At 53.5% G+C, this 20,249-nt stretch overlaps 1 protein-coding gene across 4 annotated transcripts in view; it reads left to right on the top strand.

The window, feature by feature from the left end:
* EFR3B (EFR3 homolog B) overlaps positions 1-20,249 on the top strand; it is a 75,973-nt gene that overhangs the window by 14,314 nt on the left and 41,410 nt on the right. For 3 of the 4 annotated variants that reach the window (XM_045844527.1, XM_045844526.1, XM_045844525.1), the window contains exons 2-3: positions 15,144-15,220; positions 16,209-16,336. In XM_045844527.1, coding sequence (XP_045700483.1) covers positions 15,144-15,220; positions 16,209-16,336 — 205 coding nt within the window. Of the gene's footprint in view, positions 1-435; positions 464-15,143; positions 15,221-16,208; positions 16,337-20,249 lie in introns of those variants that run through there. The other variant, XM_045844528.1, reaches the window with a different exon arrangement.

Raw genomic sequence — 20,249 nt, 5'->3', positions numbered from 1 at the left:
TAAATGACGGACACAGCCCGGCTTTCGCAGGCCTGCAGCACGGTCTCAGCGCCAACAGAGGCAGGGCCGGTGGCGGAGCAGGGCCAGGCGCGCGTGCAGGATTGATTTTCTCCTTTCCTCCCGGGGCTTCTGTGACCTTGCAGCCGCAAGTGAGGTCGTTCTCCTGAGAGTGCACAGCCTTTACTGACTTTATTTGCCACCTGCTTTTTACTAATGTGCCAGCTGTGACATTTCTGCACAAGGACCTGTATCTCCCTGGCTACAAAAGGACTTTCTTTTCCTAGTAGCACATTGAAGTGGATAAACCTCAGTGTCTCTTTTGTAGCCCGGGGTTCAGTGTGAAGACCCCAGGTTCTGACAGATGTGAGTTTGAATCCCAGCTCTCCCACGGAACGGTTTTGTGACTTTAGATAAGTTACTTAACTGGGCTCAGCCTCATCTTCCTCATCTGCAACACGGAACGGTAAGCCCCACTTCAATGTAGGTGGAAGGATTAAATAAAATAATGCATTCCAGCCTCCTAATGTTCCTGATGCATAATGAGAGCTTGATGTTAGCTGGTGCTGGTATTAACAGGAGAGGCCAACATGCACATTTTACTCTCAGTGGATCCTTTTAAATGGCGACGTAGCAGTAACAGGGCCCCAGGGATCTGCTTCAGAGGAGGCCTCCTCCAGTCCTTCTTCAGAGCTTTCTAAGGAGCTGTCCCTTCCAGCTAGGTTTCTGCTTTTGGAGACCCACTCTGCTTGGCTGCTTTCTCGCTGCTTGCTTGCTCCATCTGCTTCTTGCTCCTTGCAGCGGGCAGAGTCTGCTGGAAGGACTTCCTTCCTCACGCAGGTACATCCAGGATGCCCATGTGCAGTAGAACTGCTTCATTAAAAATGGGTCTTAGCCAGGCCTGGCCTGCCTGCCGCTTACTTGGCATTTTTTCGTTTGGCTCAACCAAGCACTCATTTTGCATTTTTGCTGAATTCTGGTTGCTTCCTCTTGATTCTGTTTTGAGTTGCAAAAGTGTTGCTTCTGAAATTTCTCTCTGGCTCTATGACTACCCTGGGCCGGGCTTTGTGAGTTCTTGGCCGTGGGCACGGGGCCCGTGCTGTGCTCCGGCACCGCCACTCGTGCTGGAACAGACTCGCCGATTCCAGATTTGGGCTTTTGAGTGATTGATCTTGGATTCTTCGTCTTGACAGCTCTGTGGTTTTAGCTGTCTGTTCGTCTGTGTATTTAAAGCTCTCGCACTTGCTCCAAATCAGTTTGGCTCCGTCACAATGAAGCTTCTTCTGGTTTCTATATTTGATACTGTGTGTTCATTTGGAAACCTGGAGGTGAGTAACCCTGCTTTTTATAGGCTGCCTGGCGACCACAACAGGAAGCTGGACGGCTTGTGGGAGTGGAGGAAGCACAAGTGTGCTGTAAATCCTGAGCCCTGATTTCTGGTTTTGAACTTACACCATGTCTCCAGTGAAATTTCTAATCCTGCACGGTTTGCACGTGATAGATTCCACTCTCTGTGCTGCCAGCTCTTCGCAGGCAGGCAGGTTTTATTGGAAGGCTTCGTATCCCCATCATTCACATGCACTTAACATAAAAGTCGGATGCCTTGGCGCACTGAGTGGCGGGGATTCCCAATGGAGTGGGAATTTTGGATGAGTGAATTCCCACCCTGAGCTCAGGACACCCCCCAGAGAGATACACACATAAGCATTCAGTCCCCCTCTTACTCTCATTTATTGCATTTCCCCTGGGCTTAAAAGGCCAGCAAAGCGCTTCCATATATGTAACCCATACACTACTTAAGCTGATAAACAGTGTTTGTGAAATAAAACGCCAACAGTGCTCTGTTCATGCTAATTCTATCATCAAAGCTACAAAAGATATCTAGGGTCCGCAGGCCACACGGGAAGCCAAAGATGTCAGGGCCACCTCGGGAGTTCACGCCGGCCCACGGCCTGCACCTTCCAGGGCAAGGTGTCCACCGAGATCGATGCAGAGACAGGCCAAGGGTGACCTTTCTGGTTAAATAAGTGACTCATGTAATATTTTACGCTGCTGCCAAGCCAGCAGTCACTGGAGGTGAGACTACGCCTCTCCTCCTCCCTCAATCATCCCCACTCCGTGCACATGGTTTGAGGTTCCTGTGTCACCTCTCTACTGAAGACCTGTCCAGAGGGTCACCAGTGGGGGCCCGACGGCCCTGCCCTTTACCTACACCTTCTTCTCGCTTCCCTTTTTTATCCTCTCCTGACCCTCCCCACTGCCTGAAACTCCCCTCCCCTCAAACCGCCGGGACACGTGCCCGTTCTGTGGGGTTCTTCTGCCCCTGCTGGGCAGGTGCTGTGAGGGCCTACCATCCCCTTGCCTCTAAGTGTCTCCCCTAGAAAGTCCCCCCACTCGCCCTCCAGCGGTCAACCCTCTTTGGTGACTTTCACGTGTGAAGGGAGGGGGAGGGGCTGCAATTAGCCTGTGTTCGCTGACTGGTTATCTCTGCCTCACATCTATGGGGAGCATCTCAGCTGAAGTGGCACCTCCACCCTCGGAAGTCCCGGCACGCTGGCTCAAGTGGCATTTGTACTTCCTACTGTTATGGCCACTTGAGCACATGCCCAAGGGGACAGGGACTGTGCCTTCTCCTGTTTTCCAACTTCTGATGTACTCGATGCATTTGTGTGGCATGCACGTGTGTGCGTGAAAACATCAAATGACTCCCGGCTCTTGAATCAGCTCCGGCGAGACCCGAGCTGAGCAAGTATAGAAAACTGTGTGTGTGTGTGTTTTAAACTCTTGGGGTCCAAATCTTTGAACAGCGAATTATTCTCATCAGGTTTCGTGAGGCGTTTTATCCTGAAAAGAAAATGGCAGCAACATTCAAAATTGTATTTCTTTTCACTTCAACGAGTAATACCGAAAACATTTTTGTTGGGGAAGAAAATGAAAATAAAAACCGAAGCTCTAAGCCAGAGCTGTCCCGGAGAACTTTCTACGCCGATGCGAATGTCCTAGGTCTGCGTGTCCAACAGGGTGGCCGTTAGCCAGCCACGTGTGGCTGCTGAACTCGTAAAGTGTGGCTGGTGTGTCCGAGGAAGTAGATTTTAAATTTTATTGAATTAAGTAACCAGAGGTGACTAGTAGCTAGCCTGTCCCCCCACCCCTAGGCCCCCAGCTCCAGCCCCCACACTGGACATGACCCCCGATAACCCTGCACCGTGTGTCTTTACGGGTCTTTGTGCATTTGCAAGCCCATTTTATGCACATATTTACACACATGCCAAGTTCATTTGGCCTGTGAGTGTTTTGCACAAACGGTGCCATGCCACACCCGTTCTGCAGCCTCCTGTTTAACTGACGGCGTGTTTGGAGAGCTATCCGGGGCAGCGCTTGTAGCCCTGCTTTATTTATTCGAGCTGCTGCACAGTGTGCAGTGCAAGAGATTCCCTGGTTTATTTACACAGTCGAGCACTTGGGTTGCTTCCAAACACAGGCACCGACCCATCCTTACCTGCTTCGCTGTGCATGTGAGCAATGGCAGATAGTGTGAACGGGATTTCTGAATCCAGGGGAGGAAAGGGACCCATGTTTCTCCACCACCCCCGCCCCGCCTCCGCATGGACGTGGTTCTCCCAGGTCTGGTTCTCCCCCACGGTTCCCCGGGGTTCCCCGGGGGTCGGGGCTGACGAGTTGCCCCAACCCCTATGTCTGAGGTGGTCCTGGGGAGCGGTCATTATCATTTTGTTGGAAAAGGCAGCCGCGCTCTCCCCTGACCTTTGTTTTCACTCCCCGAGCGAGCAGAGAAGCTGAAACCTAGATTTTAATCACACAGGCTGTGATGAGCTCTGAAAATGCTGAGACATTAATAACCATTTGAAGATGACAGACACAGGCGGCCTTCCTCTGCAGGCTGAGCCCCATGCAGACTTGAGGAAAAAAACCTGGAATGTTCTGTGCCTCAGGTTTCATTTAGATTTCTCAAACCACGTTCGTTCGACCGTCCTGGGGCACAAATACAAGACACCTGGGTTTAAAGGCCTGCGTATTTGCAGGCCTTTGCTGCTGGGTGCTGCACAAGGGGTAGAAGGGAGATCCGCGGTGTGGTCTGCGTGGGAGCCACTCTCTGAACGCCGCGAAGGAGGCCCAGGCCTCGGGAAGGGCCAGCAGTCGCTGCGAATTAAAGCGAGAAGAGAAGCCAGGGCCGGCTTCCGGCGTCCACAGCCGATCCCATCCCGTGCCCCCACCGCCGCCCCAATTTCAAAGCATGTCGAAATACAAATTATTAAAGATTCCGTGCCAAGTTTTTTTTCCTCCCAGTGGTGACTTTAAAATTCAATCTCGGAGGAGCTAGGGATGACGGCGCTGGGATCAAATTCGGAGGAGAGTGACGTGGTGCAGAGCAGGAAACAGCGTCCTCGCCACTAGAAGTGCGCCCCCCGCCCCCGTGGGCTGGAGTGGGAGCGGGCCGCTGTCCGAGAAGGAGCTGAAGCAAGGGGGAGTGAGAGTGGGAGCAGGTGAGGGGAACAGAGGCTCAGAGGGAACAAATGCTGCTCTTCAGGCTTCCGGGCGAGCGAAATGGGGGGTGGGGGTGGGGAGTGGGGGGATGGGAACTGTCTGTACAGCATCCGCAGAAATGAACGCCAAGGAGAAAACTCGCTGTGGTTTGGTTCTCCAGCGGGTCCGGCTGTTCCCTTTCCCCGCTTCCCCCGCGCTCGTCGGAACGTCGTTTCCGCAGCTCGGGGGCGCACTGCAGACGGAGTCCAGTGCAGACCGTTCTCATGAGACGCTCCCCAGGGAGAATTTTTCCATGATGTCACCTACTCTTCAAAATCACGCCAGTGAGGGTTGCACTTAATTTATTCAAATGCCTTTGAGCCAGCTGGCGAAGTTTCACTCCACGCTCCTTTGTTTACAGACACCTCGGTGAGCGTGTATCCCGGGCTGGTGATGAATGGACGTGTGAGAACCAGGCTGATGCGGGAAGGCTCCCGCCACTGTCCTCCCCCCACATTTTCCATCCACGTGTGCACTGATCTCACGGGGCAGGTTTCAGACCCGGCCCCGATTCACCTTCTTTCTCGTGGCCGATCGCGGATGACCCGCGTCACTGATGCTGTCATCCCATGGGCAGGAACGGGGGTTTCTAATCCAGTTTCCAGGACCAGCGCGGCTAGTGACGTGCCATTGGGGTGGGGATGAGGCCCCTATTTGTGTCGCTGAGTCTAAGCATCGGATCTCCCCACCCCCCACCCCGCCCCGTGCCATCACAGTTGCAGGTTGTTCTTGCTCGGGCGTGGCCCACTGGCCCTTCCTGTCTCTTCCCTGTTGCCACCGCCCTGCCCGGGTCCTTGGTTTGCTCTGCGTCGGTTCCTGCTCCTCTTCTCGGTGGACTTCCTACTTCCATTCTCTCTCAACTCCCGTTCACCGGGCCAGATCACTCCTGGGTGGTCTTCTCACAACACTCTCCTCAACGTCTCACAGCTCCTTGTCCACAAACCCTCAAGTCACTCCCCGTCACCTGGACGAGAAAGACTGAGTCTTTACCTGGGCGGTCAGAGCTTCCGTGGCCTTAGCACTCGATGACACTGCTCGGGCATCCTCTCTACTTCCCGTCCCCGAAGAGGCAATTCACACTCTTGAGTCTTAAAAATATTCCTGCTGTTTGACTCAGTTTCTGGAAATGGATCCCAAGGAAATAACTCGGAGAGTGAAAAACGCTGTGATGCACACACTCTCGCTCCAACGTTAGTTTTAATAGCATGAAAGTGTAAATAAGATAAGTGTCCAATAATAGGAAAAAGCATCTCTAAATTAGCACAGATCTTCTTCCCGGAATTTTAAGCCATGGTAACATGATAATTACGAGGACAATTCCGCAACAGGAAAAACGCTTATGAAAATAGGGCGAAGAAGGGCCCAGAGAGCTCACCTCTATGGAGCACCTCCTGTGTGTGCCAGCTCATGCTAGGTGCTTTGCTCGTCTCCCACAGGTGAGGAAACCGACACAGGGCTTGGATGACCTGGCTGAGGTCCCAGAGCGCACGGTCCCAGTTTGGCTTAATTCCAAAGCAAAGCCGCACCTGCGTGATGACACAGTTCGTCGGCAGAGTGTGCGCCTGCTCAGCCCACATCCTTCGAGCATCTGCCTTAACCAGCCCACCTCACGCTCTCTCCTTCGGGCCGGTGGACCACGTGAAACTTCCCGGGAAAAATGCCAGTCTCTCCAGGCCCGCTTCCATTTTATTTATTGATTGTGCCATTTCTCTCCACCTAGACTGTTAAGCCCCCGAAAGCCACACTTGAGTCTTGTTAATGCTTTGGGTCCCCAGGCAGCCCTCGGCACACTGGGTGCCGTGATGGGAGCTCAGTGTACGGGGATGGGCAAGAGTAGGTCTACAGTTGTGAGGATGCAAAGCAGCGAGTTTACTTTTGTGTTATTATTTATTTATTTTAAATATTTTATTTATTTTTAGAGAGAGGGAAAAGGAGGGAGAAAGAGAAGGAGAGAGACATTGATCCATTGCGTCCTGCACGCCCCCAGTTGAAGACAAGGCCTGCAACCCAGGCATGTGCCCTGACTGGGGATTGAACCGGCGAACTTTCAGTTTGCAATCCGATGCTCAATCCACTGATCCACACAGCCAGGGCTTGTTATTATTTATCAATTGTATTCTTTTCTGTAGGAACAACTGTAAACCTACTTGTGCCCCACCCGTATGTGTTGTCAAACCTTATTTCTCCCTCCAGTGGCCGCCAGCCTCCTGTGGGGCGGGCTGGTCACTCCAAGGGGCCGTGGGAGAGGCTCTGGACAGAGGCTGGCCCTCCTGCCCATCCCTGTGAGCCCATCAGAACAATGTTAGCGTCTTCTGCCCGTTACCTCTTCCACTCAGAGGAAGTGTCTTTGCCTTTGTTACATGCCAACTTTGAAAAAACTTCTTATTTTGAAATATTGTTTCATTGGGAACTACAAAGAAAGGTACAGGGAGAGCCTGTGTGTCCTTCACCCAGCCTCCCCAATGTTAGCATCTGCATGACTGCAGCTTAGTAGCCAAGCCGAGAAACAGACATGAGTGCAGTCCACAGAGCTGGTTCAGCTTCCATCACCAGTTATACCTAACTTTAAACAAAATCATCCATCTTACAAAGTATCTTTTCCTACTTGAGCACATTTTCTTCATACCCCTCCCTGGATACTTAGTGCACTTCAACTCTTCCCACACCCTCACTCCGAAGCCAGAGGGCCTCTCTTGCTCTGTTCCTGACTCTGCTCTTCGCTCCCTGCGTGATCTTGGGCAAATTAACCAACCTCTCTGAGCTTTGGTTTTCTCATCTGAAAATACTCACCTCGTGGGATATTTTCAAAGTGCCAAGTGCTTATATTAGGCACATAATCTAACAGGCACCCTGAGAGTGTCGGCATTCTCTTTCCACCCTCCTGATACACGGTGAGCCCCTTCTCCTCACAATTCAATACGAGCCTTCCCTTTTAAATAATGTTCAGAATTAGTCTCCTCTGACACTCTCCCAGCCCGTCTCTAGCTGCCTCAGCGATGCCGCTCTCTGTGTGTGCGACATTTAATTAGTGTGATGCCGCTGACAGGTGCCACGTGCCTGTTGAATACGTTTTCATTTCTATTTTTACCTGTCAACCCCGTAAGGTCTCTGAAGGCAGACACCGCGGTGCTTTCATTTCTGCACGTTGACACATTGGATCAGAGCCTAGGTTCGGTGCCGTCCGTAAAACAAGGATAATTGTATCGACCTCACAGACTTTTTGTGAAGACTAAATGGACGAAGCCGGTGAAGCAGTTAGCACAGTTAGCTCAGGGCCCAGACAAGCTGGAGACACACCACTGCTGGCTGCTGCCGCTGCTTACGACGACACCCTCTCGGGCTTGTTTCTGCCGGGAACTTCGTCCCGGGGCATCCGAGAGGAGATGCCTGGCGACCTCTGATTTCTTAACAGCTGTTTGTGCTTTACACTCCAATTGTAAAATAAACCCAAAAGACTTGAAGGGCCATTTTTGTTCTGAAATTCCATTTTATTCTATCCTGCCTTCTCTTGCCTACGTTGGGAAAGGGATTTTTATAATCATCATCATCATAACATCGACAATGATAATAGCTACTCATTTTTGAGTGCTTATTATATGCCAGGAGCCGTTCTAAAAACTCTCTTGTGTTAACTCATCTCCACCGCAACCCTATGAGGTAGGCTCTGGCATTTCCATTTCGCAGAGGGGCCCCCCGAGGCACGGAGGCTTGGGTACCATGCCCTGGCTTTGCACAGCTTGGGAGAGCTGGCACTGGGGTGGGAGGCCAGCCTGCCTGGCTCCTGAAAAGAGCCAGGGATAAATTTTTTCCTGGCCTTTGTGGTTCTACAGACAAGGAATGGAAAAACATTCTGTTTATTTTTTACCTATGACTCGAAGAGTTTTACCAAAGCCCAGGGAAGCTTACTGTTGGGAAAGACTTGAAGCCCTGACCTCAAATCAATCAGACACATCTCTGTCTTTTTAAATCCCCACCCTCGGCGAAGGTGGCAGTCAGATAAGCCGGCGCATCTGGAAGGCGGCCAGCGTGCTGGAAGCGCAGGGAGCGCCGAAAGGTCAGGCTGCTGACCGCCACCGCCCGCCTGTAAATGCAGACGCACGCTGGCCCACAGCGTCTCCCCAGGGAGAATCCGGCTGCTGTTGAACTCCACTTCCAATACAACCTGTCTGGAAACCCGGACTCGGCCTCCTTCCCCAGCACTTCCTCTTGGTCTCTCCAATCCCGAATCTCCCCCAGACGAGGGGACGCAGGTCCTGGCCCCTGCGGACGCCCGCCCTGCCCCCACCCACGGCCGCAGCCACACGGCGCCGATTAACTTCGTTATCGCCACTAAAACCAAACCTCGCTCTCCCTGTATGGTTCCCGGCCTTAATTACCAAGGGCAAATTGCCGCATCATTCAGAATAATGAAGAATTGGAAATAGCAATGGGAAGTGATTAAATAAATCAGCGTCTGGTCAAAAGACGGAATAGTAAGTAGCCATTAAAGTGAGGTTCTGAAAAATATTTAATGGAAAGATAGATGCTCACAATATAAGAAGAAAATAGGTTTTAACACTATACCGTATGATCCCAATTTTATGCGTATATTGTAAAAACATGCCTAAACACTGAAACAAAGACTAGAACAAATGCACTAAAATTTTCATGATCATGAATAGTGTGATTGTAAGTGATACTTACATTCGTTTTTATTGTTTCTTATTTTACAGACCTATACATGAGCATGTAGTCCTCTTAATAATCAGAAGTAAGGAAAAAGGAAGAAAGAGAAAAGGGAACCTTTTTAGTTTTCTTAAATGTCTTCCCCTTTGAAGGGCAGTTGGTTTTTGCTTTCATGGATTCGCCAGCATTTACCAGCTCGCTACGCCCCTAGAGATCGGCTCAGGTTTTGCCTCCTCCAGGAAGCCTTCCTGGACTCATCGAACTCCCAGGGATTTCTTCAGTCGTATGAACTCCTTCGTCTCACTGTGATACATCATCAACTTTAAATGCGTGTGTTTGTCTTGTGTCCTCTATAGAGAGTGAGTTTTTTGATGTCAGAACTTATACATTTTTAACTTCCTCCTCTTCCTCACCCCACTCGGCACGTGCAGTGCAAATAACTGAGGCTCCAGTAACATCAGCCGGACGCAAGGCCTGGGGCTCATCTGAGCCACTTGAGTCTGACGGCCTTTCCCTCTGAACTTTGTTCTGCTTCCTCCAATTCATTTGGAAAGGGTGCCTGTGCCGTTGGCCCCCGGTTAGAATTTATTGTGAATTGTTTAAAAAGCATTCATTATGCTTTGGTAGGGATGATCAAACCCAACCCTTGCCTCTACAAGGGGATCGTAAAGCTAAGAAAATAAATATGAGCTATTTTGAGCAAAAAGGCATTTTTCTCAGTGAGCGAGGATAACGGCATTGGTGTTTATGAGAAGGAAACCAGGGGCGAGGACAGGAGGTGACTTCCCTGGGTCTCACGCGGATCAAAGGCCTCGCACATCACGCCGCTCTCTTTCCTCGAGGCCTGCGGGCGCGGAACACCCACCGGGGTCAGGAGGAAACGAGACCTGGAGAATGTACCGTTTGTCCGGGGGAGAAAGATACGAGTCACTGGAACAACCTAGCCTGAGCGCACGTGGTGGAAGGCTCACAGGATGACGTGGTGCCAAGTGCACACAGAGGGCAGCTGGAGGGGGGGCGTGGTGCCTAAGTTGTGTGTGGGGGGGCAGGTTATTAACTGGAGGGCTTCCGAGGGGGACTCAGCAGGTGCCGGGGTCTGGGGCCCCCCTGGCGGGGTGACTTCAAGGCCCCGGCTAAGTGGCTCTGCCCCTCCTGACCCTCCACCCTCTCTAGCTTCTGCCCTGTCCCTGTCACTGGAGCATCCTGTCATCCACAGCTGCGGGACTCTCTGGGGCTGCGTGGCTCCCCCACCCCCATCCACTTCTCCTCCCACCTCCCAGCCCTCTCACTCCACACTCTGCTGAGGCCCGTGAATCGAAGCCAGGGCAGAGGAAGGCCACGCCCCCCACCCCCCACCTCTGTGGGGCATCTCTTGTCGAACACTGAGTTGAGGGGCTGACATTTAACGTGACCGTGAGTCACCTGAACTGCTTGACTGTAAAGCAAACTGAAACAAGCCAAGATTTGCTTAAAATGACACATAGCATGAATCGAAGCAAGGAGACTGGCCAAGTGACATTTGTCAGGACTCGATCTCAAGTGTCAAAGAAACGTCCTGATGATGGTGGCTACAGCAAAGCAGAGCACAGAATGAATCTAAGAAATTGTGGAGGGTATGTTTTGGGGAAAGTGCTAGGAGAATTAGGGGAGCTTCATGGCAGAGAGGAAGGTGCTATGTGACTTTGGATAGGGCATGTAACCTCTTTGATCCTTTTGCTTTTTAATCCTCACCCGAGGATATGTTTATTTATTTGAGAGAGAGAGAGTGGGGGTGGGGGCAGAAAAATCAACATGAGAGAGGAACATCGATTGGTTGCCTCCCGTACACGCCCGACCAGGGATCGAACCTGCAACCTAGGTATGCGCCCTGCCCGGGAACGGAAACTGCAGTGCCTTGGTGTTCAGGAGGATGCTCCAGCCGACTGAGGCTCCCAGCCAGGGCCTGATCCTGCTTCTTTATCTGTCCGATGAGAACAATAGTAATACCTTAGTGGTTGTTATGAAAATCACCTGAAATATTTGTGAAGCACTCAGCCTAGAGCTTAGCACGGATTAGTCGAGGTAGCAGGATCCGGCAGGCAGAGCAGACGAGAAACAGGCCTGTGGTGCGTGAGGACCGTGGGGAGACAGATGCTGCTGGCGGGCCGGAGCAGAGGTCCAGAGCCCGTGGGGCTGCCAGCTGCGGTGAGACCAGCTGTCCCGTGCTGCACCATGCTGCACAGGCAAAGAGCTGGGCCAGGGCCTCATCCTGGCTGTGCGCCAGGATCAGAGCGGAATACCTCTGGCCCCTCCTCAGAGGTGCAAGGGTACTTCTAATGAATGCTCAGGGTGGCGCCCACAAGCCACACCTTGGGCACAGTGAGTGGGGAGCCAGCATGTGGCAGGGCAGGGCAGAAGGAACCCTGACCCAGTGCTACACAACCCCCCAGCCAAAACCACCCCACCTCTCCCCCACCCCGCCCTGTCCTGCAGAGCAATTGGCTCCGTGCACCCAGCCTCCAGAGCCCTAGGTGATGGCTGCCCCAGAAGAGGCTGGGCAGAGTTCAGGACCGGGAGCCAGTGGTTCTCCCGCTGAGCTGCCCTGGGACCCTCCTGGGAGAACCGTCCTGCAAGCACCTGGAGGTCTCGAGAAACCTCCCTTCTAGCGGAGGAGACAGAGTGTAGACCCACGAGAAATGTGTCAGTTGGTAAAAAGCGTCATGAGAGGGAAGAGATGAGGGAGAGTAAGTTAAAGGAGAGTGGTGGGCAGGGAAGTGCTCCCCAGCAAGGTGACATTTAGGCAGACTCCTCGGGGTGAGCCGTGAGGGCGCCAGGAGGATGTGGGACGGAACATTCCAGACGAGGGCCGAGTGCAAGGAGGCCCCTGCCGCTGGGCAGGTGAACCGTCGGGGGATGGCAGGAGGGGCAGGGCCGCTGAGGCGCAGCTAACCGTAATTAGAGTCTTAAGGCTGGAGGCAGCCAAGGGAATCCTGTCATTGGACACGCTCGCTGCTAATCCCCACTGATGCGACTTCTTCAGTAACCAGAGCGGCAGTGTTGGCCGTATCACGTTCCCTCTCAATCTGAAAATAGGTATGAACACATCAGTGACAGAAGAGGCTCCTTCAGGAATCGACTCCTGGCGTCCCATTTCGGATCTGCCAGCTGCGATTCCCCAGAGAGTAAGAGGTTGGGGAGCGACCTCTCAGAAATAAAAGGACTCAGAATTTAAAAGGTTTTGTTTTTTTTTTTTTTACAGGCACATGGCTGTGAGTTAAAGCTGCACCTCTTTCTATGCACTAACATTAAGAATAAATGCCATCAGGTCCTAGCAGGGTAGCTCAGTTGGTTAAGAGCACCAGCCCCATACGCCAAGGTTGTGGGTTTGATCCCCGGTCAGGGCACGTGCAAGAATCAGCCAATGAATGCGTGAATGAGTGGAACAGAAAATTGATGTCTCTCTCTCTCTCTCTCTCTCTCTCTCAGGAAAAAAATACTATCAGAAGCAAGATTAAAGAATATATAAAATGTATCCCATAATATAACAATGAACTGTTATGTTAAGTAACAATGAACTGTTTCCGATTACTTTTCAGTGTCTTCTATTCTTCGTGTTTCACACACACACACACACACACACACACACACACACTGCCCTCCCCTGGCCTGTTTGTGGTTACTCTGAATTCACCTTCTTCCGGCTGGGAGCTTCGTGGGGGTGCCTGTGCCGCTCTTTACTTCTTTGCCTTATCGGAGAGGAGGCCTTTATCTCCAGTGTCAGACTCCGATTACCTGCCCGGGGAGTGTGGGGTGCTGCTCTGAGCTTTCTGCCCTCTGGCCGAGATCCCAAAAATCACTTTCCCCATACGATCACTTTCTCCGTGCCTAAAGTGGAGCAGATAGGATGGGGAAGTCATAACCAGAGGTTTGTTTGGGTAGGCGCTCCCGCCCTGTGTCGCCCCAGCACTAGGAGCCCCGCCGCCCCACAGGTCTGGCCCAGAGGTCCCCACCCCCCAAGCAACCAAAATGGGCTTGTGCTTTCTCAACACGTCTGGGTTTCCGACGGCCGTGAGCCTGGCCCCTGTCCGGTACAGCTCCGGCTCCTGGGCCCTCCAGAAAGGTCAGAGGAAGGGACTGACACCGGTATGTTAAGTCCTAACTTCTCCGTGTCTCCATTTGCTCATGCCCTTAACACACAAAGGGGATGGTGAGGAGGGAGGCTGCTGGGACACCTGGGGAAAGGCTCCCTGCTGGCGGCGCTGGTGGAAGGGCAGGTTAGCTCCTGGGCTTTGGGGCCCAAGCGGCCCTCGGGAGCTGCCCTATCAAGAGAACTAACCCAGTGCCAACCTTCTCCCAGGCAGGGGTGCCAGCCCAGCCCAGCAGGACGGGACCTGGAGAGCTGCCCTCCCCGGGCACAGCCAGGGCCCGAGGGAGGCTGGGGGCACACAGCCAGCCCCGGAGGTTGGGGAGGGATGTCACGAATCTGCCAGCTGTCTGATATCCTGCCCTCTTGGGGTGCCCCTGGGCTTCCCCAAGGACACACCTAGTCCCTCATGGGGGAATCACCCCTAGAGCCCAAATCTCCATCCTTCCTCCTCCTGACGCTGCCCCTGCCATCCACCCCCCCCCCCCCGCCAGCAAATCACAACTCCCAGAGCCCTCTTCTCCGCCGGTGTGAAGCTCTTTGTGTGATTAAAGCAATTCCCACTGAAGCACTTGATTCTCTTCCGAACAGCCCAGGGACCTGGTCCTTCCAGGGCGTATTTGCATTCCAAGTAGAGAGTTTGTGCAAGCAGAACTCAGTGCTGATTGGTAGAAAGGGGGGGGGGGGTGGGGGGTGGGGGGGGCAGTTGTTCGGGGCGGAGACGTTCCCAGGCGCTGCCCTGCTCTCCTCTCCCCTCCTGCACAGACAGGGCCCGCTTCCCCACGGGCGGGCGCTGCGGGGTGCTGGGCGGTCGGTGCCCGGGGTGGGGGCGGGGGCGGCTCCTGCTCCGGAGGCGGAGGGTTACCGAACAGCGGTGGTTCCCCGACGGCCCCATCGTCTCTGTCCATCGAAAATGTTTCATGGAGAGACCTAAAATGGTCAACGGTGGCTTTTCCCAAGGTTTGTTTTATTGTCATCGATTTCCTGGCACTGCCACTTCACAGCACCAGAAGCTTCCTAAAAGCGTGCCCCAGTTTTCGTCGGGCCGCAGCCCGGTGGGTGGGGGCGGCTGGCACTGAGGAGCACAGACCGACCGCCAGCCCGAGGCCCCGCCCGGCTCTCAGATGCCACGGTTTCCAAACACCGCTGTCGCGAGGCCTCACAGATGCACTTTCAGATGTTAATAATTAATGGTGACGTTAATTTATCATAGTTCCGCCTAACATCCAATGATGGAAATGGTCCCTGGAGAGAGAGTGGGAGAGAAGATGCAGGAGCCGGGGAGGAAAGAAGTGGGGCGCAAGTGAGGGGGCAGCGTGGGAAGAGCTGCCACTCAACAAGCTGTGCACGTCTCCTGGGGCCGCGGCAGGCTCCTGAGCGGCGGGAGGCGGTTTTATAGTCCTGTCTCGGTTTCACAGCGCGCGTGTGTATGTGCGTGTGCAGGTAACAGTGGGATACACGGGGGCGGCACCTGGCCCATAGGTAAGCTCCCACCCCAAAGCCTCACCCCTCAAAATGCTCCTCCGGGGCCTGGCACCATGAGCAGGTGCTGGTCTGCTGGCATCATCCTTGCATGTGACACGGTGTGCGACCCCAAGCAAAAGACATGAAGCCAGCAGGGCAAGTGTTTTGGAAAGCAGAGAGGGAGTGGGAGGTGCCAACCCTGGGGAAAGATGAGACCCTGCCCTCGACCAGAGGGACCTCTACGTTTCCAGCATGGCCTTGGTTCCTCACAAGCCACCCTGGCCTGATTCTGAGGTCACCTCCTCCTGGCCCCGGGGGCCGTGCTCACGAGTTTCTCTCCTTGTCGTTCCAGGTGTGTGTGGCTGCTGTGGCGCCCTACGCCCCAGGTACAAAAGGCTGGTTGACAACATCTTCCCTGAGGATCCCGAGGTGCGTGACGTCTCCGGCTGGCATTGCGCTCATTCTTTCCATCTCAGCCCATGCCGGCTTCTGAGGGCGGCAGCGGGGGAGGCTGGGCCTCCAGGGCCCCTTGTCCCAGGCCCCTCCGAGAAGCCGCTGGGGGACTGAGATCTCTCTGAAGTCAGAGTCTGCAGAGGGCTCCGCAAGTTGGTGCTGGCGTGCTTTGGGGTGTCGCCGAATAAACTGAGACATCGCTCTCACTCACGGCTCTCTGGGTGGTAGTTCCAGGGGCTGCTAACTCTCTCAATGGTACCGCTTCCTGCTGTTCGGTGTGAGCACGTCCCCTCCTGGGGTTTGGCTCAGGAGCCCAGGTTCTCTCCCAGCTCCCTCTGGCCCCCCCAGGTGTCTGCCAGACGTCGGGGTGTGCACACACAGGGCACCCAGCTTCTCGGCTCCCCCAACGGGCTGCATTCCGTGCACAGTTGCGGGAACAGCAGATCCGATGTGCTTGACTTGCTCTCTGGGAATCAATGCCTCTTTGTGCTGGGCGGTAGGCGGTGGGCGTCCACATTCCAGCACCCTCTGGAGAAGTCCCTGAGTCACAGAGCTGCCTTCTTTCCGTTCATGTCTTGGGGCTGGATCTCCAACACCTTCTACTTCTGAGTCACTTTCCTTGAAGCATTCATACGCACACATACCTATGTACACATGCATGTATGTACACACATGTACACACACATATACACACCCCCATATATGCACACACAATGCATGTTCATTTACACCACTTAGTAGTTTGGTTACAGCGGACACACTCTGGGCTCAGCTGTGAGCCCCTGGGGGCCAGGCACCGTGTCTCAGTCATCTCCGTATCCCTGAAATCTGCATGTTCTCCGTCACACACACACAATGGCACTCTGCTAAATGTCGGTGAAATTGAATTAATATTTCCCTTGAGACTCGAACCCTCCTGGCCATAGTAGGTCCACGGACAGCAGGCACGGCCTGTCTTTTTCAGGATGGCCTGGTGAAGACCAACATGGAGAAGCTGACCTTCTACGCCCTCTCCGCTCCGGAGAAGCTGGATCGGATCGGCGCCTACCTCTCCGAGAGGCTCATCCGTGACGTGGGTCGGCATCGGTATGGGTAAGTCGTGTGGCAAAGTGGGAAAAATACTTTCCGAAACTGTGGTACATTTTCAGAGTAAAACATAGGGCCCTTCTATGGAAATGATGGTAGACTGGATGACCGAGTGGGCTCAGAAAATGCAGACTGGGACGGGGGGTGGGGGGGGGTGTCCCACGAGCTCTTCTGAAGGGGAATAAAAGTTGACACTATGACCAAGGTTTGGGAAGAAGCGGAGGTTGGCTTCCTAGGAGCATCCTGTCCAGCACCCATTTGCCCTGTGTCTCCATCTGGAAGCCCTCACACACGGCCTGGGGCCCTGGAAAGCTGGTCTGACCCAGAATGTGCCACTGTTCTCCTCAAACCCACCCTGCCTCGTTCACCTCCCTGTCTCACCAAGCAAGGAGGGTCTGTCTGTAGTCTAGAGGGAAGGCAAGATTAAGGGTAATTTGTCCACGAAAATACTCTTCAGTGAAATATTTATCAGTCTTCTGAGAAGGACTGGCTATGTTTAGCAGAGAAAAGAAATCTTTAAGAAAATGACTGGTCGATAGATTTAACTGTTTAAAAATTTAGGTATTTGATGTCAACAAAGAAACCATCAAAATTTAAAAGACAAACAATGAAAAGAAGTGGTGTTTTTTTTTTTCCAAAGCAGGCAAAGGATGCAAACTCTCATTAGAGGCACATACCAAGGAGTGGGGGCGGAACGGGGAGGTCGAGGCACTGGCAGGCCTGAGGCAGGGGCCCCAGACACCCACCTTGGAGAGCAGGAGCCAGAACCGGCAGCAAACACGGGGTGGTGTTCCACAAACCTGCCGCCAAGCATGCAGGTGACATTCTAAGACACCACCTCCCCTCACCAGATTGTTTTTCTAAGTATACGTTCTCTCGAGTACTAGCCAAGTGATGGCAATATGAGGGGCATTTTCATTCTTTTCTAGAATAAGTGCAAATTGGTTGCACTTTTCTAGAAAACAGTTTTGAAATATGTGAAGCGCTTTGGAAGCACCATGCGCTTTGGCCCAGCGATCCCCCTGCCATCCGTCCATCCCCAGGGACAAGTCTTAGCTGTCGCCTCGCTCTGCACACAAAGATGCCTGTTATGCTGGTTTGTTATGGTAACGGAAATGGGGAAGTACCTTAAATGTTTAGGAAGAGGGAAACAGTTTAGCAAATTATGGTGTTTATCACTGGGGAAATACTAACTAGTCAATAAAATGGTATTTATAACCGTGGTTTTTGTGTAATATGGAAAATTCCCTAAGTAAATGGAAAATAGAGTACAGGTCAGCCCTGGCTGGTGTGGCTCAGTGGATTGGGCACCAGCCTGTGAACTGAAATGTCGCTGGTTCGATTCCCAGTCAGGGCACAAGCCTGGGGTGCAGGCCAGGTTCCCAGCTGGGGGTCTGCAAGAGGCAACTGATCAATGTTTCTCTCCTTCTCTTTCCTCTCTCTAGAAGTAAATAAATAAAATATTTTTTTAAAAGATCTCAATACCTAAAAAATAGAGGAAAAACAAATACACCAGAATGTTAAAGAGTCCTCATTTTGTGAGCCGTGTGGCCGGGATTTATTGGTTTTGATTGTTCTGTGTCCCCTTCGGGTGTGTTTCCTGAAGGTTCTCTATTGAGCACGTGTTACCTGCTTGACGAACAAGCTGAGCGCCCCCGCCCCCACAACCCGCAGCGCTGGCCGCCCCACCGACGCACCACAGCTCCACCTGGGGCGGACGTGAGACGATCCCTCCGCTGTCCCCCGCGGCGCTGCCCGCAGGGCACGGGGTGGGGAGGAAGGAAGGAGATTAGGGCAGTCGTTCCAAGTCCCGTTGCTTCCACTCTCCCCAAGGCCTTTCTTATTGAGGTGACTGGGGTGACACCGGTTAACAAACTTCTGCCTGTTTCAGACGTGAACGCTGCAGTCGTCCTCTGTGCACTGTGCACGGTACACTGTACGCTGCACAACCACCCTCTGTACACTGTACGCTGCACAACCACCCTCTGTACACTGTACGCTGTACAACCATCCTCTGTACACTGTACACTCTACACTGCACAACCATCCTCTGTACACTGTACACTGTATGCTGTACAACCATCCTCTGTACACTGTACACTGTACACTGTATGCTGTACAACCATCCTCTGTACACTGTACACTGTACACTCTACCCTGTACAACCATTCTCTGTACACCGTACTGCGTGCTGACCGCCCCCAGACAAGTCTCCATCCATCACCATCCCCCCACACCCTCCTCCCCTCCCCCCGACCTGCGCTGCCCCACCCCGCGGTCACCGAGCTGTGGTCCTTGTCCGGGAGGTTTTCTGTTTTTAAATGTTTTGCTCATTCCCCCCACCCCCTCACCAGCTCCCGCACCCCGAGGCCTGTCGGCCTGCTCCCTGTCGAAGAGTCTGTCTCTGTTTCGCCGTTATGTCCATCCTTCCTTTCTCCTGGGGCGGACGCTTGCTCTGCTTTAGCCTGAGTTGCGTCAGTGACCTTGGAAATGTCTCCCTGCTTCCCACCTTTCCTGGTCTGGTCCTTCCGTCAATACTGCGAGCTACGGTCTTCAAAACATGATCCAAAGCTGGGCTTTCCCAGATCCTTTGGAATGAAATCCAAGCTCTTCAACTTGACTTCCAGAGTCTTCCCCAGCCTTCCCCGAACTCACCATTCCATCCAGCCACTCCCGCCGGCCCCGCCTCGCCCACCTCACCTGCTCTGGACCCACTCTAGATGGACTGGCTGTCAATCCCCCCCAGCTCTCTGCTCTCCCCCCTTGACCTTGGCCGTGGGCCCCCACTGCGGCCTACCAGCCCCACCCCCCTGCAAGGCCGCCTCCTGCTGGTGAGGAAGATGGACAGAGGACAGAGAGAAGAGGTTGGCATCGCACCCGCAGCCTGTGGCAGTCCACCCCGCTGCAGGGCCCCGCAAATCCGAAATCAGGCTATCCCTGGGAAAAACGCAGGGCCAAACACTGCTCCTTTCTATGTCCGTTTTAACAGTAAAATTAGGTCAGAGTCTCAAGAAAAGGGACACGAATACAGTGTACATGCCGATTACATAAATCGCCTTGACATACAACAACGCGGGTTCACGCGCGTGGAAAGGATTTTGTGCTAGACTGAACCTAAAGCCGGTATGTGAGCGATAGCATTAAACATTTAATACTCCGCCTGCCTGCCCTCCCAGTGAAAACACTCTGTGGCCGGCAGAGCCACTTAGCGCTATTCCCCCGCCCTCAGAACTGATTCAAAATTGGCGACGTTCTGTTAAAAATAGCCGTTGCCACATTTAAGTGTCTGAAGCCTTGGAAGCCTCCCCGGGGGCTCTGATCGCAAACATTTAGAGAAGAAGAATTGGTTAGAGGTGAGGTCTCTCCTCCCCCTCCCCGTCCTCTCCCGCCCAGCGCCTCACGCATCACCACCCCTTCCGGTCCCTGAAGGTTTGGAGGAGTAGAAAGCCCGAGGGGCCGTGTCTCCCTGCCTTCCTGCGGGCGTCTGCATTTACGGTTTGACCAGAGGGAGACGATCCTTGGATAAGGGACCTGGTGGCGAAGCCGAAGCCGCCCTCCTCTGCCCCATGCCCCGCCCCCACCAGCATGGTCCCACTCAGGCTGTTCGGAAGCTGTGCCCCTGTGTGGTGAGCATCGGGGAAGGTGACCGGATGTGGGCGGAGGGGCACCGAGAGTGAAATTCAAGGTGTTTTCCATCGGGGTGGACGGTGACGGGCAGTGAACCAGAAATGCAGGAAAAAGCAAAAATTCCTCATGTGTTTCTCCTTCCTCTTCGTGCGTTTCCCATCGGGTACTGCCATCCGCCAGCACACACCCCTGGCAACAGCAGAGCGAGGCAGGGAACAGCAGTGCGGTGTGAGACTCCGGGACAGGTGACGATGACCGGAGAGCGTTGACCGTGTACAGACACCGTTTACAT

This window comes from Phyllostomus hastatus, unplaced genomic scaffold (assembly GCF_019186645.2).
Source record: "Phyllostomus hastatus isolate PE091 unplaced genomic scaffold, TTU_PhHast_1.1 phas_contig_402, whole genome shotgun sequence".
In the NCBI taxonomy this organism is placed as follows: domain Eukaryota; kingdom Metazoa; phylum Chordata; class Mammalia; order Chiroptera; family Phyllostomidae; genus Phyllostomus; species Phyllostomus hastatus.
The sequence above is the reverse complement of the archived record's forward strand: the minus strand, read 5'-3'. Positions and strand labels throughout refer to the sequence as shown.